Source organism: Colias croceus, chromosome 20 (genome assembly GCF_905220415.1).
Source record: "Colias croceus chromosome 20, ilColCroc2.1".
NCBI classification, from domain to species: domain Eukaryota; kingdom Metazoa; phylum Arthropoda; class Insecta; order Lepidoptera; family Pieridae; genus Colias; species Colias croceus.
Genome location: NC_059556.1, coordinates 769,234 through 786,433, shown reverse-complemented (window position 1 = coordinate 786,433; position 17,200 = coordinate 769,234). Strand labels below are relative to the sequence as shown.

Sequence of the window (17,200 nt, the reverse complement as noted above, 5' to 3'; positions counted from 1 at the left end):
GGTCTTCAATAAATTACAATTTTTTACTACTATTAATAACCGAACATATCAAATTTATATTAAGTTTAGTACTTTGCATCCTAAACTAAGTATTAGATTTATTTCCTTTATTCTTTAACCTTTTAAGCTTAGGCCAGAGGCCTAGAAAAAAAAAATACTACCTATTATTGCGTGTGTGAAAAATATTAATCGTTTAAAGTACATAACGATAAACTTCATGGCTTGCGTGATTGGCGGGCTACCACCACAGAATATACAAATGAAAATATATATATAAGAAATATACAAATGGCCTACCACTCATACAAATATAAAAAAAATACTTTATTTTTTTACATGCTCAATTTGTATCAAAGAGAAAAGTAAAACCCAGATGGGGTTTTACTTTTTACTTAGGTATGTGGTAAAATAAATAAAACCCATTTTTCTAATGATATTTATTTATTAGCCTTAAAAAAATATCACACAATTCACCAATTTCTATGTTAATTATCAAAAAATATATAACATTTATGGATGGATTCTTTCCTGTATTGAGCTAGAATAATACGTCGCTTATAGTTTATAATGGGGGATATGATCTTTAACCGACTTCAAAAAAAAGGAGGAGGTTATCAATTCGGCCGGTATATATTTTTTTTTTTTTTTTTATGTATGTACACCGATTACTCCGAGGTTTCTGAACCGATTTACGTGATTCTTTTTTTGTTCGATGCGGGATGGTGTCGAATTGGTCCCATAAAAATTTTATTCGGATAGGCCCAGTAGTTTTTATTTTATGAGCATTTTTGTCTGTAGGTATTTGTAAATTTTGCAAGTGCAAGTTTGAAGTCGGTTGTTTTTAACGCAGTTATCACTTGTATTTTTCATCGTATTATTCACATTTATTTATGAAAATGAAATTCTTATTAATTATTTCCTATACGAAATTATAGGAACTTTTCATAATAATTAAAGTATTGAATGCTATGCTTACTACATAAAAATCAAATTTACGAATAAGTCATATCCCACTTATAAGAAATTTATAAGCGATTTTTTTACATCGTTAACACTAAAAAACTATCTTTTCAAAGACAAATTTCATACAAAAAATATTACTAAATAACTAATAAATCACAACACAATGCGAAAACAATTTTGGAGTAACATTTTTAAAAAAGAATACCTAATGTTACAGATAGAGAATAGTAGGTATGTAGTAGAATAAAATATCTTAAATAATAATTTTTTGGTAAAAGATAATAAAATAGGAGATTCAAGTAAAGACAATTTAAAATCATTACCATTATCAATCAATAATTTTGAACATTTGTATCAGTTTTTTTCTCTGGAAACTAATAAAAAAATCTATTTTATGTATGTACCTATGTCAATAATTTAAATGAATGAAAAGTTAAATTTCATTTAGTTTTTCCAAGATAAAACAAAAACAAAGGAAAGCAGGTTGATGAAGAGAGACTAACTGTGCAGATCTTCACGTGAATGAGCGAGATATCACTATTCTACAATTCTACTACACTATAAGCGCATATTTAATTTAACAAATTCATCTTTTCCTATATATACCTATAATAAGTGTTAGCAACCAAGGCATATTCAAAGTTCTAAATTAATGTGAAGCTCAAAGATCATAGTTATAAATTTTGAATAGAAAGTGTAGTAAGATAATTCTAAATATAACATTGTTTCCTAAATCCAATCCATCATTGAATATTGTAGTTGTAACAGAAATGTCTTACACTTCTATAAAACTTTTATAAATCTAGTTTACTATTTTCTAAAAATCCTAAAGCCTCAATACTATATTTAAGCAGCCGTTATACTAGATAGCACTTCTCTACCAAGTTTTTCAGCGACAAAATCAAGAATAGTGAACACTAGTTCACGCCGACTCGCGGTACACGCCATAAGGATATCAAATGCCCTTATATAGTCGACAGGATCGAGACGTCGTAAAAAGTTAAACACTATGTAGATGAGTTCCTTTAGCTTCTCTTTGACAGTTGACCACAGTTCACGGAGACTTATTACGGCTGAAAAGTAAATTTATTATTGTGTTAGTTTAAAAAGTAAAAGATAAATAAAATTACTGCTTCTCACAAAGAGTATATTATAGTCATGCTACTTTAACTTTAATATAAAAAATGTTTGAAACAAAAAAAATTTTTGAAGATAACAATGTGCATCAAACATTTTATTACCATAACGCACAGTCATATTTTTAGTTCTATTACTTAAAAAAAGTTTTTCTACTAGATAAACTGTACATAAAAGATGTTAATACTAACTCCTGACTCCAACACCAGCTGCCCCTCCGAGCCCTGCTCCTAATGCTGCCCCAAGCCGGCCGCCTGCGTAACCCCCCACCAATCCCCCCGCTAGAGCAAATGCCCCTCCTAATATAGCAGTATCCAAAGAGTATAATGTATAATAGGGCATAGAGAGCCCTCTTGAAGCATATGAAGGCCAACCTATTTGACTTTGACTGGCGACAATGAGCCCTCTGGATTTTGGGGTTAGAACTAATTCCATATACCTACATACATATATACGTTAATATACATAGGTAGTAGGTATATTTTTTTTATCACTACTCTTCTATCAGCCCCCGTCAACTTCAATGGGAACTTTTAGATACCTACGGGGTATTAATTTTAGGGTGTCCACCTGCAAATAACAATATCCTCTACTATTATAGTAGGTCAATTCTACAAAATAATGTCAAAAATTTATTACAAAATATTTTGCCTTTTGTACATTGAGTAAAGAACTTTCAAAATGATTTAAAATAATGTAGAATTCTCAAAGTAAAAAAATTATATGAAGGAATTCCTATATTATATAGTAGTTTCAGTTTTATAATGTGGTAACACTGGTGTGGTTTGCTGTCAAAATAAAGCGTCATGAAAATGGCGTCTGTTTGTGTCTGCGCATCATATTTCTTTCTACTTCTTCGTTTTCTGATAGCGTTTATCAATATTGTTATTCGTTTGTGCAGTGAGATAAGTGACTCTTTGTCGTCAGACGAAACATCGAGTTGAGCTTCTGTTCCTCGAAACCTTTAAAACTGTGTTATATTGTATGAGATGTTGACTCCATTATTTGTGCTGTTTTGTTAGAAAGTAACTCTTTTAGTTCAATTATGGCTGAAAAAGAAAACAGAAGGAAGTGCTTTAAATGCGGAGCTTCACCTGCTGAAGATGATGTTAAATTGTACCGATTTTCTAAGCCCGGTACAAGGAATTTGCTTCGGTATGTTTAAGGCTTCCCTACCATTGGCGTCAAAAATAACATTTGATTAGTTCATAATTATGTACAAATGAAATTTAATAAATTATTTTGATTTGATTTTTTCAATTCAATACTAACAAACAAAAAAGCTAATCTAATCTTGGCTATTTTTATTTAACCAAAATGCATGATTTTATTACAGGTGTGAATTGTGGGCAAAGTACATGTTTCCTGAGGGAGACTACAGCTCTATACAATTTCAAAGGAAATTATATAATGAGCACAGAGTTTTGTGTGAGAGACACTTTAAACCTGAGGACATTTCAAATGATTCCAGGAAGAGATTAGCACATAATGCTGTGCCTTGTGATGTAAGTATAACATTACCTAATTATTTCATGGTTGCAATCGGTGTAGTAGAAGTAACTAATAATTGTCCTGGGTGGGAATCAAACCCACAAACAGCTTAGCAGTCAAGATCTCTAACCACTTGACCAACAGGCCAGTCGATAAAAGGTTCTCTTCTAGACAAACTCTGTGGTTCACATTTTGTCTGTTTCTTTTTTTAGTTAGCCAATCTTCTAGTAAAACGTAATTTATCAAAGAAAAATATCATGCTCTAGTTAAACTAAATAGTCTTCTATCCATGAGCTGACTGAAGCTGATGCTCATACTAATATTATTAAATTTTTCACTTTCAGGTTGAGCATGCTTTGGCTCCATCTTATTCTAATGAACCATCAAGACCAACTGAACGCATTCCCCTTTCAAATATTGATGTGAACATGGAACCCGGTACCTCAGGTACTTGCCAGAGTCAACTGCCAAAAAAAGGGAAAATGACTGAACAAGAGACAATTTTATACAAAAAATGTACCAAGTTCATGAGCAGAATTTGCACATTGCAAAATACAATAAAAAGATTAAAAGCCAATTCTGTATTAAAAGTTCTTGCAGAAGATAAGGCTGTGGAGAAATTATCCAAGAATATAACGCCTGCATTTTCACTGCTCCTGCAGGGGCAAATAAGAAATTCAAAAAGAAAATTAACAGGAAAGAGGTGGTCCAAAGAGGAAAAAATTATAGCCTTAAGAATTTACAAAAGATCACCAAGCTGTTACCGCTTACTGCGAAGGCTATTTTGTTTACCATCGGCAAGTACTTTAAAGAATCTGCTTAACAAAGTTTTAATGGATGTTGGATGCAATACGTCAGTGCTTGAAGTCTTAAAGAAATTTGTAAAAACCCAACATCCCCAAGACAATGAGTATGTTTTGATGTTTGACGAAATGTCATTAAAAAAGCACCTGCAATATAATCAGAAGGATGACATGATAGAAGGTTTCCAAGATCATGGGACACAAGGAAGATCAGAACAATTAGCTGGATATGCTTTGGTTTTCATGATCAGTGGGATCCGGAAACGAGTGAAGCAGCCGGTAGCACATTACTTTTCAAGTGGATTCAGTACAGCAGATAGACTTGCTGTTCTCATCAAGGAGGTAAATATATGATTTTTTTTTTTTTTGAAACAACAAAAAAATAAGGCTTTCAGTTTGACTGTATGGTCCTTTTTTACCCTACTACAGCGAAACAAAAAGGAGGGTTATGATTTTGACCTGTATGCATGAATGAGGGTATGGATGTTGATCTCTTCCCTCATAATTTGTATTTTTGTGCCAATTTTGAACTGATTGTCATTATTTATAAAATTATTCATAAATAATTTTATTTGCTCTTAGTTAGACATGCTATAAGTAATAAATGTGCAATTACTGTTTACATACGTTTATGTTTATAATGACCATATTCTCACACTTTACTATGTTCTTGTATATTTCAGGTTCTGCATCAATGCTTTGAAGCAGGAATAAATATAGCTGCAACTGTTTGCGATATGGATGGAGTAAATAGGAGGGCCCTATATATATTGGGTGCAACAAAAGAGCACCCATACATATCGTTTGAAAAAAGAGATGTAGTCACATTTTATGACACTCCTCATCTATTAAAATGTTTTAGAAATTTGTTTTTAAAATATGATCTGGAATGTACCACAAATATTCATTGCGGTGACAAAATAGGCAGAGGTAAGAAATCATTTAATAGCTAATTTTAGTTTTAGTACTCACATACAAATTCTCCAGAAATCTGAAATTAATATATTTAAATATTTTACTTTCAGGAGTAGCTAAATGGAGCCACATTACTGAATTTTATGAAGTTGACAGCATAAATCCAAATTTTGTGTTTGCACCATCTTTGAAAAAAGATCATCTGAATCCCAACACTAAGCAAAAGATGAAGGTGAATCTTGCTGCTCAAGTGCTGAGTCACTCGGTTGCAGCTGGTATGTTCGCCAAAATTGCTGATGGTATGTAAGCAAAGCATGCATTGAATTGCCAATTTCTCATTATTTAGAAGCTAAACTAGATGGGAAACATCAACATTTTAAAATATTTGTCAAAATGTTGAATTAATAGTATGAAAGATAGACTTCATTCACATTGTAAATATGTCAGACTTGTGAAAAAAAAGATGTAGGTGTCTAATTAACATTTTATTATTGAAAATAAATTATATATAAAAGGGGAAGGTGACTTACTGAGTGAGATATACAGATATCAACGCACAGCCCAAACTGCTAAACCTATAAGCCTGAAATTTTGTATGTAAGTTCTTTACGTAACGTAGTGAGCACTATTTATTCACAGTTTAATGTTATTTTACAGGAACATTAACTACAGAAGCTGCAGTTACGGCTAATGTTGTTGCAGACATGGACAAATTATTTGATTCGCTAAACAGTGATTCTGCTGACTTAAGAAGAGGGAAGCCACATGCTACCAATTTAACAGCAACAAGTCTACACATAACATTTTTTTCAAAAATGAAAGAATTTTTCAACACTCTGAAATTCATTGGGATCCATAGAAAGCCTCCATCCCAAGAAGGGTGGGTTTGGAACTTAAATGCAATGGAGAGATTGTGGCGAAACCTCCAACAAAAATGGAGCATCCGTAGTTTAGCCACTAGAAGGATTCAACAAGATCCCCTTGAGAACCTTTTTGGTGTTATTCGTGGAAATTGTGGATCTAACACTAATCCCACAAGTGGACAGTTTGTGGCTGGCTTAAAAACTGCCATTTTGAGCAACCTATCCCACATAGGCACAACTGGTAACTGTGAACTGGACAATAATGTCATTATTGATAATTTTCAAACATTATTGTCCCAGCAGAAAACACAGCCCACAGAAAGTGAAACCAAGTCTGATTCGGCAGTATTTTCATTAAGTTCTTCTTCAGATCTTTTACCATTTGAAATCGAAGAAGCACTCAATGAAAATACTGCTGAAATACAAGCTTGTGCTTACGTCTGTGGGTTTTTGTTAAAACAGTTGCCAATTAATGATTGCGAAACATGTTCAGAGACATTTGTTGCTCAAACAGTGCAAAGAAGTCACATATTCATTGATTTTAAAGAATATAATGATTTAAAAAAAAGCCTTAATTATGCTACTAATGAATTAATAGCTTGTGTGGAATTTTGTGCCACAGTAGTGAACAACTTTTTAAAGGAAAAGGCTCATATAACATTTTTAAAACAAACTGTAATTGAAAATGTAAAAAACTCCGCTAATTTTGATTTTATAACATGTGCAAATCACAAAGAAGAAAATGTAAATATAATTGTTAAATCAGTATTTGTGATTTGCACAAAAAGATTTTGTACAATCAAAAATAGAGCCTTTGCTGAAGAAGCTTCTGCGACAAAGTTGCAAAAAAAAATGGATGTAATATTACACAAGTAGTTTAAGTTTGTTGGTATTTATGTCAATGTCTTAGATTAATCTCTTATTATTGTAATATAATATGTAAAAAATGTACTTACTGTTTTATTTTTCATCCACGTGCATTTTCACTTGCAAGAAAACTCAGTATTATGTTTCTGAAGTCTACTGAGTTTTCATGCAAGTGAAAATGCCAATCTCAAACATTATTTTATTTTTAGATTCATAAACTGCGGTTCAAATTTTCGCGCGCTCACACGTGTTGACTTGGTAATAAACTAGATGGCAGGATTGATTTTGCGTTGTATGTAGTTGTTGTTCTTCTCCGCTAGGAGTAATTGTATTCTATGTCTTCTATAAATAACGACGCAATTTAATTTGAATAATCATTTCAGGCAAAAATAATATGTGCCTGGAATAAATGCTCACATATTATATTTGCGTCGTTATTGAAATAGGAGAGCGATATTGTTTCAGAGAATACCTACAACTGATTTATTATCATTTATTTTCAACATTTTAGAAATAAGACTAAGATCTAAATGATTACAAAATGGATGGTTTTTAAAGATTTAGGTGATTTAAAAAAAAACTTTTCAGTTGTAATAATTACAAGATAATTAGCTTATATAATTAGTATATATATTAGTTTCATTATATGAATATAAATACGGAGTCTTTAAAAATGAGATATTTGGAAGTGCTAAATAGGTATAATTCAGTCAAATTTCTTAAAACAAATTGAAGTACTTACTAAGGATAATGAAGAAAACGACAATAAAAGAAATTAGTTCTTTATTTTTTAAATGCTTTCACATATTGTAATATTACATATTTTTAAGTACTTATCTAAAACAAAACTGTCCGTGCACATAATTTTCAGTAAAACGTTTTGAAAGCCTGAACGTAGGGCTCGATTCAACGCACTTTCACCACACTTTCACGAGAACTATAAACTTCACACGATTATCAACAAAATGAACTAATTAAGTAATTTTAACGTAAATAAACTTCACCGTTCACGTATAGTCGCCGCCATTTTATGACAGAATTATCAAATACAAATTACAAAAAAAAAGTTAGTCAATGTTACCAATTAATAAATCATATTTAACACTTTTCATGTAAATTAAATAAGACGTTTTCAGTATTTTATTTAGTTAGACGCACTATTTTTTTATGTAAAATATTTTCCTGAATAATTATAGTTCTAGATAAGATAGGTACTGAATTAAAAATCTGAGATTATTGTTCTAATTCATTTAAACTTTGAATAAAGAAAGGTTTTCATTTGCCTTATTTTACTGCATTGATTTCATATAGGACAACACTGAGAAGCTTTCAGAAGATGTTGCAAGTTTATTAATTTGATACCATAAGAAGCGATTGAAATCGCAAAATTATTTATTGGAATTTGAAAAAAAGTAAGACATGCATTCGATCTATTAAAATAAAACAATGTTTAAAGAATAATTTCCATTTATTTAAATATCTTTATTCACTTTGCAAAAACTTCGGAAAGTGCGATGCCATCTTTTGGGGATTTAATATAAACTTATTTAAATAAGTTTTTACTCGCCAAAGTATAGATCGCGTGGCTTTCTTTAATAAATGTCAGTTTGTTCTAAGTGTCCCCCCCCTGGCAGTATCCCTGTCCCATACAACTCTGATGTTAAAGGCGTCCGCTGCAAAATAAATATTGTTAATTAATCGGCAAAGTTTAAGCAGTATATAATAGGTATTAATGATTATAATTTTGTATACATACAACTTCATAGAAAAAATGTTGGGATCCTTAATTAAAGTAAACAATAAAACAATAATATGTATTTAAAATCAGAGGCATAAAACTTAAAATTAACAGGCAATAGGAGTAAGAGGTGAATGCATTTCCCTACAATAGTGTTATTTAATATTTTCTACACACATTCAAGGATAAATAATATGTTACAAAACATACCGAGTTCTAAAATTATTCTATCAATCCAATTTTGATCAAAATTGATCTCGTTTCTCGCATATGGTTGGACTAAAGCCATTTCAAATATTTAAAACATAAGAAAGTAAAATAAAAATCAATTACGTTAACAAACTACGTTACTATGAAAATAGCAAATAGCGCAGAAAAAAATAAACATTTCATTCTGAAGACGGGGATTTGTTGTTAAAATTAACTGACATTGATATTGACATAATAATATTATGACAATACGATGACGTTAGACGTACGCCATCTGCGTAAAACTTGCGTAAAATGAAAATGATCGTTTCGCGTTTCTTCTTTTCTGGATAACGCTTTAATATTATTTATTTATGATTTAAAAATAACTGTAGAAGTCATCACCATAGTCATCATCACTAATCTCTGCAGTAGTCACCACTAGAACAATGAGAACAACCTATAATAAAAGGTAATTTTAACACTAATGGATTTTTTCCCATAAATTAATTGATTTTTTTCATTTAAAATATTCATTATTATAATATTTAGATTATGTTCTTTACACGTATATTCCCAAATGAAGGGTATCCATATCACAATTAAAAGATCCAGTAATTGTTCAATGAATGAGGATTGAGGGTAGTATGAAGTCTTATGAACGTTAATTAGATTCCGACGCAACGTGAGCACGTGCGCTCCTATTTGTGGCTCCCATCGATTTTGTGATTAAGAAGAAAAAATGTCTTCCGATTCGGATTTTTCTGATTCTGAAAATGAAGATTACGAAGTCTGCTGTACGCAAGGTTCATGTGGAATATCGAGCGGAAACGCATTGCCTTTTGACCCTTCGTCTATAGAAAAAGTAATTCTTTCAATATCGGATCAATTCAATTTCCGAGTTATTTTAAACGATGGAAGAGCAAGAAGTGCAGTAATGATTACGACAGGTCTAACTTTAGCGGGAGCTCTAATCGGGAGACATTATGGCGGGAAAGTTGGCGCGGCCGTCGGCGGAGCCGTTGGCGGCGTTTGCGGCCTAGGAGTAGTTGGTAAGACATTGTAAAATAACATATTCAACTGTAATTTTGGATGTTAGACAGAGATATATTTTTGAAATCATCCCGTAAAATATTAAATTATCGTCCCAGGAACCACGTGTGCAACCAAAAGATCGTTTAACTGACCCCGGTTTTAGAAATTATTAGGTACTTTTGTACATTTGAAATTAACGTTAAAATTTATGAGACAAAATACCTAATAAATATTTTTTGTGAAAGTAGCTACATGCGGACTTGCGGATTTCCCCCTCTTGTAATAAAATATTAAATACATAGGGTAGGATTTTTTTTTTGGTTACAATATTAACTACTATTCTAATCACTAACCCTTTTCAGCGGTCACGATGCGAGAGATCTGGCAAGATATAAAAGGAAAACTATCTGAGCTTTTCGAAATAGTGTACGATTACCTAGCTGGCATGGGTTTGGATGACTACAGAAAAGCCGCCAAGTTCCTCACACAGCAGTCTGGAGGCAGCGCTCAGCTCGCAATGGTCATTATGCAGGTCGCGACTGACTTGCTTGGCAAGAAAATTGTATCCAGTTTGACTGCTATGTAATTGTTTTAAGATGAATTAATTTATTTGAATATGTTTGATTATAATTAAAACGTAATGAAATCGACATAATAATAATAATTGTGATAGAGTAAAATGTCTGTGATATGTGTGACTTAAAGTAATAATATGATATGATTTAATAAGAAAATTAACAATTTGAATATGACACTAAGCAGACAATATAAAATAAGAAATGTATTTTCCATTATTTTTATTCTTTCCTATTCTTCTATTTCTTATCATTGGATAATCTTTTATTTCTATTTATGATTTTTCCATTTTCTACTGCGCTCTAATTCTATATTAATCTTTAATAAATATGTAATTTAATCGAGATGTAATAATTGAAAGAAATAAATGAATTCATATGTCAACATAGTCTTTTATTTAACAATTGTTTTATACACTTGGCTTGGTAATCAAGAGAATAAATATCCCATCAAAAACATCCTGTAAAAAACCCAAGTCTCGCAGCTCAGTCTTTCTACCGTCAAAAGTTGTGAGATCCATGTAATACCAAGTCGGTTAATCTATTTAGTGTCTACTTGAAGGACCTTCTGTCTTAAGTTATTACATAAGTTATTATCATGCCAATATAAAAATATTTAACGTTTTAAACAAATAGATCGACTTGGACATCGCATGAAAACAAAATGAATATTACAATATTATATTAGATTCTTTAGTCTCTCGCGCCTCACGCGATTGAAACTCTCGTTCCTGTTGGTCGCTGGCCCGTCGTGCTGTGTAGTGTGATACATACTAATAATCAAATCAAGCGATGTCCAAGTCGATCTATTTGTTTAAAACGTTAAATATTTTTATATTGGCATGATAATAACTTATGTAATAACTTAAGACAGAAGGTCCTTCAAGTAGACACTAAATAGATTAACCGACTTGGTATTACATGGATCTCACAACTTTTGACGGTAGAAAGACTGAGCTGCGAGACTTGGGTTTTTTACAGGATGTTTTTGATGGGATCTCACTTCTTTTTGTAGAGCCTTTCTTTTTGATACCATCTACTTCTAACGAATTTTGTTAAAGGTCTTATGATATTTTCTTATTTTTATATGTAGTCTTCCTCTTTTTCTTTTCCGGTACTACTTCTTGAGCTTCAGCCACAGTTTTTCTCAAAGCCCACTCCCTGTCTCTATGGGCTTTTCTCGGAGGCTTTGATGTCTCAATTTTTGACAAGTCTGGACGGTAAATACTTCTTAATCTGTTGTATTCACAAATTGATGATTCCTGCGCTTTAATACTTCCAAAGTCGACATTAATGAGATGTAAACCGCCCAGACTTGTAACTCTCGAAAGTGCCACGTAAGCTTGACCGGATGTGAACACTGCAGAACTTATATCCATCAGCGCATTACTTAGGCTTAGGCCCTGACTTTTATGTATAGTTATAGCATAGGCTATACATATGGGAAATTGTTCGCGATGAACATAAGCTCTATTAATAATTTCAAATTTATGTTTTGACCGGACCAAGCTCGTATGCATTAGGTTCATTATTAAATGTGATATATATTCTCTTAATTATTTTTGAATTTTCAGGATCAACTTTTACTTTTCGCACTATCCCGATAGATCCATTAACTAAACCGAGACTCTCGTCAATGTTTCGCCTTAACATGACTTTTGCGCCTATTTTTATAATTATGTTCTTTTCTAGACCTGCAGTCATAGAAGCATCGTCTTCATATTTTTTATACATTCACGAGCTCTTTTTGTTAGGTACCTGGGACAATCAATGCTATCTATAGCTATAAGATTTATTTCAGGATGTGGGAGAGATCTTAGCATTGCAGTATTTAATTGTTGACACATATTTTTTGTAGGCAATAAGCAAACGGTATCATCAGGAAGTTTCGAGAGGTGTTTAATTATTTCAGTTAATCAGTTTTCATTTGAATCGGACTTGAGAGTTAATAATCTAGTCGAGAGTAACTCGCGGTCTTTTTTTGTAGTCACACCTAATCTAATTCTATTTAGCATATCAACAAAGTCAGAATCATTAATCTGCCGCATGTTAATTGTAAGTTCATCGTATGTGAACAGTTCAATCCACAGATTGGGCATACTGAGGGAACCTAGCAATTTGTTAGTTTCAGTATTTGTCAATTTTTCAAAAGGTGACTTTTACCGGTGGAAGTTGTAAGAGATCCCCGAAAACTACAAGATGTTTCTTTCCAAACCACCCGTTCTGATCGTCACTTGTGTCGAATATCTCAGACAAACGTAAATGAATATAATATATTAAAGTAACATCCCACCAAAAACATTTTCATGTAAAATGTTGCCAAGACGAGCCCATATGACTCGCACTGTCAAAAAGTTATCAGATGTCATGTAGAGCCAAGCTTCTAACACTACACGCCCTAACTCTACAAGGCCTAACTTCACAAACTCTACACCTTAGTCAAAATATGTGGCTTGGCCATTTCGCTACTTTCACATCGGCGTAAGGTGAAAAATTAATTCACTGTTCATTACTTTTGTGTTATACAATAGTTCTTGTAGTAACGAACGGCCAAGCCACATATTTTGACTAAGGTGTAGAGTTTGTGAAGTTAGGCCTTGTAGAGTTAGGGCGTGTAGTGTTAGAAGCTTGGCTCTACATGACATCTGATAACTTTTTGACAGTGCGAGTCATATGGGCTCGTCTTGGCAACATTTTACATGAAAATGTTTTTGGTGGGATTTCATTTCTTTTTGTAAGTTGTTGTGGCGTATTTCTAGCACATCAGATACGCCTTTTTTATAGCCCACTCTTTTGTCAAGGACAATTTTTTTTATTTTTAGCTACTGTGTGGACTTAAGAGGCAGGAGACGTTCGCAACACTTCTATTCATTCATATTTATAATATGATCTGATCTGAAGTATATGTCTCAATATAATATGTCGATTAATTTTTTTTAACAAGGATTACCTATACATATATATTTCTAGGGGAACCAAGTTTTAGATTATTAGATTAGACCTCTAGCGTCATCAAAATTTAATTTAAAATTTCAGGTCTCATACAAACTCCCATCCCCTAGTTTAAGGGGTTGGGGGATGAAAGTTACATGTTTTATAATTTTTTTGTTGTTTATGTGCTAATACTAGCTTACATACAAAATTTCAGCTTTCTAGGACATTAGGAAATACCTTAAGAATTTTGATGATCATCAGTGAGTCAGTGACGAAATTAGCGTTTTTTAGATATAAATAAAATCTGAAGTATAAAAGCTAATGTAATTAAAACTTAATATGTTCAATAAGTCCGCTATTGACAATATATCCCGAAAATTTTGTTGATTTAGCATAATCCAAACCCAAGTTATGAGGGTACAAAAAAACGTCGAAGCGCTTCGAGAAAAGGTAGGTAGTGCCTGTGCGCTTCACTTTCGCTTGGCTCGTCTTGGCGGGGGCACTACCGTGCCCCCAGATTGGATATCATCGACACTTCGTCTATGATAAACAACACTACTTCTTTCAAATCTGATCTCAAAACCTGGAGTACTTCATCAGAAAGTGGTTTGTACTTTGGTGTTTGCTTGTGTTCCACAGGCAGCTGTAATAGTCTATGTATTGTCAATCCATTTACATTGAAGGCAGCTATGCCTGTTGGAGCACTAACTGCCACTTTTTTGTTTAAATGCGTCTTAACCCAAACCTTTAGGGTTTTTATTAAAAAGCTCTTACCAGTGCCACCAGTTCCGCTGACGAAACAGCGTAAAACGTCAGCGCTATTATCAGTAGTGTCCATTTTATTTATGATCATATCAAAGACTCTTTTTTGATCTACATTCAGTTTTGCGATCATACTGTGAAGATCAGTCTCTTCTTCTTCAGCGATATTGATTCTCTGAAAGTCGTCCATGGCATTTGCAGCTTTTTTCAGGACCATCGTCATCATCAACCATTTCCCTATCTTCATTTATCTCAGCAACTTTAGACTCTATCATTTCAAATGCCTTTTGTATTTTATATCTTGACTCTATCATTGAATTGCCATAATTGTCTCCTTCTTTTAATTCTTCTTTCACCAAATTAAACGCCTCCGTGTAAGTTTCACACCCTATTTTAAGCTCATCTGAGGAACGCCATGGCTTGAATAAAAGAAGTAAAGAGAAAAAGTATTTTTCTGGTACCTGTTCTGGGTCGTAGAAATAGTGATTGATTAAATATGGGTTAGCTCTTCGTTTCAGGAACCTTTTACTGTCATTTATCTCGTAACACTCCACTTCAGAGGAGACTGGGCGTGTTTTCACAATATCGTAATTTTGAGCGAAACTGTATAAGTTAGTAGCCTCTAGTTCTTTGGGCCGTTTAGGATAGTGGTCATCGATCCATGACTCGTAATAAATATCGGTGGACTCCGGTTCTAGTATCATCATATCAGACTTAGATTTAACACGCCGGTTACGAAAGATGTTGACGTCCAGCCATCGAATAGTTGTGGAAGGATCTGTGCCGTACAAAGAAATACCTAGTAGAGTGTCACTGGCTTCCAAAGAACCGCACTCTCTACTAGATAAAACTCTAAGACCAATGTTAATATATTGTTTTATTAGATTTTCGTACTTCAAGACATGTCCAATCATGTGTTTTTCATTACGTCGACCATTTTACAAGTAATAATGTTGTTCAGTTTCATGGGCTAAACACACCCTTACCCACCCTATACCCCCTCCCTTGCCTCATATGGTAGGTATACCTATCTACACCTGTTAAATTTATAACCACCACCAACCACCAACTGCATAAATAACTTTGTAATCCCATATATTTATATGGGATTACAAAGTTATTGATGCAGTTGGTGTATTTGGAAAACTGGACCGAAATTACAAAATATTTAAGTTTTCCCATGATTAAGACACTAAACTCTATATGTATTCCAAATATGAAGCTTCTAAGTCTGCTAGAAGTGCCTTGGACTTTTGATGATCGGTGAGTCAGTGAGTGACAAAATTTAGAAACTTTAACAAGTTGTCATTCTTAAACTACTGGTTCAAATTGACTGAAATTTTAAATATTCCGTGTTTATACAATGCCGGATTAGTTACTGAAGATTCAGGTTTCTTGCTTTATCCACAACCGAATTATAGGGGGTCGAAAAAGGCCCGAATTGCTTCGAGAAAAGGATGGTACGGCCGTGCCGCTTTTTTTTTGCTCGACTTGGCGGGGGCACTGCCGTGCCCCCAGATTTTATAGGAACAAGTTCTGAAAAATGGAATATGAAAGTAACAGTTAAAAATTATTACAATACTAACTGGTAGTTACTAATTTTTTTTATCCAGGATACAGGAAGGATATTATTTAGGTGATGTTGTAATTCATTCTGACTGTTCAATTTCTATTGGGATGATTCTCTTATTAGTTATATTACAAAACTATCATTTATTTCCATATAATATTTTAATCTTCTTGTTATCATTTTTAAAAAGAGATCATCAGTATATCTTTTCAATTTGATTATAATAATGAATTGGTTATGATCCAAATTTCAAGTTCTTTAGTTCACATATTTTGTGCATTCATTAACATGTTCATATCAATAATAACATCATCATCATCATCTTCATCCTCTTCCATGTTAAAGTCATCGTTAATTTTATCTGGAATTATGTTTGTCAAAATAATTAAAACATAACAATTTAAAAATAAATTACATAAGACTGTAAAAATATTCTTATGATCACATATTTCACTCTAAATAAAAAATATGAAAAACACTACAGTATAATACATGTATACTAAGTACATACAGAATTAGAAACAGAAACCTCTATGATACTTAATGGTCCATAATCGAAAGGATTCTTTATACAAAAAGTTTAGTGTATAAAAACACACACAGTGACTAGAAACTTACCAAACACTGAATCAGTAATATTTAAATTCAAGGACTCTTCGTTACAAGCCACATTATTTGCATATTCAGGTTCTTCCTCAAAAGCTAATTTCTCACTGCTACTAATTCCTTTTGTGGTTTGCATTAAATTGACTGCTGATGTGGACGGTTCTGCCTCTACATTCGATGTTTTTGGTTGTAGACCTTGGGCCTGCATTTTTATACTTTCTAATTGGAGTCTTTCTATCTAAAAATTTTCAATTCATATTATAATGTAGGTCTACAATAATAAGTAGTTTCATATATTATGTACAATGATAGATATTAGATATCTATCATACTTAAACTACATAGTATTAAGTAGATTTTTATAGTTCTTTGAGTAGTAAGATATAGCAAGGTGTTTATGCTGAATTGTTTGTTAAAGTCATGCGAAACAATGAAAAATCTAACCATTGATTATAAAACTATACCTGTAGACCGTTTCGTTCCTTTTTAATAATATTTAACGTTTTTATAAGCCATTTCTCTTCGGCTAATAACTGTGTTTCTTCAGCGATTTGCTTTTGTAATTTGTGTGCCGACATTCGACTCATAATTGAAATAGTTACTTTGTTCTGTTAATCCAACGCAAACCAAAGCGATTCCTATTTGATAGGTAGGTATTTGTTCAACAATTAAAGATACATATTTCTAATGTTATTTTTTGTATGTTTACTTGATGTTTACAATTTTCATGACAAATGACCTTATCAAATGAC

The 17,200-nt window shown here is 32.5% G+C and overlaps 4 protein-coding genes across 4 annotated transcripts; 2 read left to right on the top strand and 2 right to left on the bottom strand.

Annotated features, from left to right (window-relative positions):
* Positions 1-1,576: 1,576 nt before the first annotated feature.
* On the bottom strand, positions 1,577-9,193 carry LOC123700642. The gene is made up of 4 exons (XM_045647889.1): positions 8,988-9,193; positions 8,679-8,712; positions 2,292-2,416; positions 1,577-2,036 (listed from the first exon to the last, which is right to left on the bottom strand). Exons 1-4 carry the CDS (start codon positions 9,064-9,066, stop codon positions 1,810-1,812), a joined length of 465 nt encoding a protein of 154 aa, XP_045503845.1. The 5' UTR covers positions 9,067-9,193; the 3' UTR covers positions 1,577-1,809.
* On the top strand, positions 2,873-7,123 carry LOC123700641. The gene is made up of 6 exons (XM_045647887.1): positions 2,873-3,255; positions 3,437-3,605; positions 3,936-4,736; positions 5,078-5,324; positions 5,420-5,608; positions 5,967-7,123. Exons 1-6 carry the CDS (start codon positions 3,146-3,148, stop codon positions 7,046-7,048), a joined length of 2,598 nt encoding a protein of 865 aa, XP_045503843.1. The 5' UTR covers positions 2,873-3,145; the 3' UTR covers positions 7,049-7,123.
* Positions 9,194-9,320: 127 nt separating the features above from the next.
* On the top strand, positions 9,321-10,623 carry LOC123700640. Its single transcript, XM_045647886.1, has 3 exons — positions 9,321-9,438; positions 9,553-10,018; positions 10,364-10,623. Exons 2-3 carry the CDS (start codon positions 9,709-9,711, stop codon positions 10,585-10,587), a joined length of 534 nt encoding a protein of 177 aa, XP_045503842.1. The 5' UTR covers positions 9,321-9,438; positions 9,553-9,708; the 3' UTR covers positions 10,588-10,623.
* Positions 10,624-15,796: 5,173 nt separating this feature from the next.
* On the bottom strand, positions 15,797-17,200 carry LOC123700639. Its single transcript, XM_045647885.1, has 3 exons — positions 16,913-17,200; positions 16,461-16,686; positions 15,797-16,203 (listed from the first exon to the last, which is right to left on the bottom strand). The coding sequence occupies exons 1-3, from the start codon at positions 17,033-17,035 to the stop codon at positions 16,106-16,108; spliced, it is 447 nt and encodes a 148-aa protein (XP_045503841.1). The 5' UTR covers positions 17,036-17,200; the 3' UTR covers positions 15,797-16,105.

What these genes read in the sequence shown, in the direction of transcription:
- LOC123700641 (XM_045647887.1), top strand. Translation starts at nt 3,146, where the DNA reads ATGGCTGAAAAAGAAAACAGAAGGAAGTGCTTTAAATGCGGAGCTTCA. An exon ending in CGGTGACAAAATAGGCAGAG is followed by an intron (nt 5,325 to 5,419) that starts GTAAGAAATCAT and finishes TTTTACTTTCAG; the next exon opens with GAGTAGCTAAATGGAGCCAC. An exon ending in GTTCGCCAAAATTGCTGATG is followed by an intron (nt 5,609 to 5,966) that starts GTATGTAAGCAA and finishes GTTATTTTACAG; the next exon opens with GAACATTAACTACAGAAGCT.
- LOC123700642 (XM_045647889.1), bottom strand. Translation starts at nt 9,066, where the DNA reads ATGGCTTTAGTCCAACCATATGCGAGAAACGAGATCAATTTTGATCAA. An exon ending in ATCAGAGTTGTATGGGACAG is followed by an intron (nt 2,417 to 8,678) that starts GGATACTGCCAG and finishes ATTATACTCTTT; the next exon opens with GGATACTGCTATATTAGGAG. An exon ending in AGCTGGTGTTGGAGTCAGGA is followed by an intron (nt 2,037 to 2,291) that starts GTTAGTATTAAC and finishes TTTACTTTTCAG; the next exon opens with CCGTAATAAGTCTCCGTGAA.
- LOC123700640 (XM_045647886.1), top strand. Translation starts at nt 9,709, where the DNA reads ATGTCTTCCGATTCGGATTTTTCTGATTCTGAAAATGAAGATTACGAA. An exon ending in TTGCGGCCTAGGAGTAGTTG is followed by an intron (nt 10,019 to 10,363) that starts GTAAGACATTGT and finishes AACCCTTTTCAG; the next exon opens with CGGTCACGATGCGAGAGATC.
- LOC123700639 (XM_045647885.1), bottom strand. Translation starts at nt 17,035, where the DNA reads ATGAGTCGAATGTCGGCACACAAATTACAAAAGCAAATCGCTGAAGAA. An exon ending in AGGAACGAAACGGTCTACAG is followed by an intron (nt 16,687 to 16,912) that starts GTATAGTTTTAT and finishes GAAAATTTTTAG; the next exon opens with ATAGAAAGACTCCAATTAGA. An exon ending in TATTACTGATTCAGTGTTTG is followed by an intron (nt 16,204 to 16,460) that starts GTAAGTTTCTAG and finishes ACATAATTCCAG; the next exon opens with ATAAAATTAACGATGACTTT.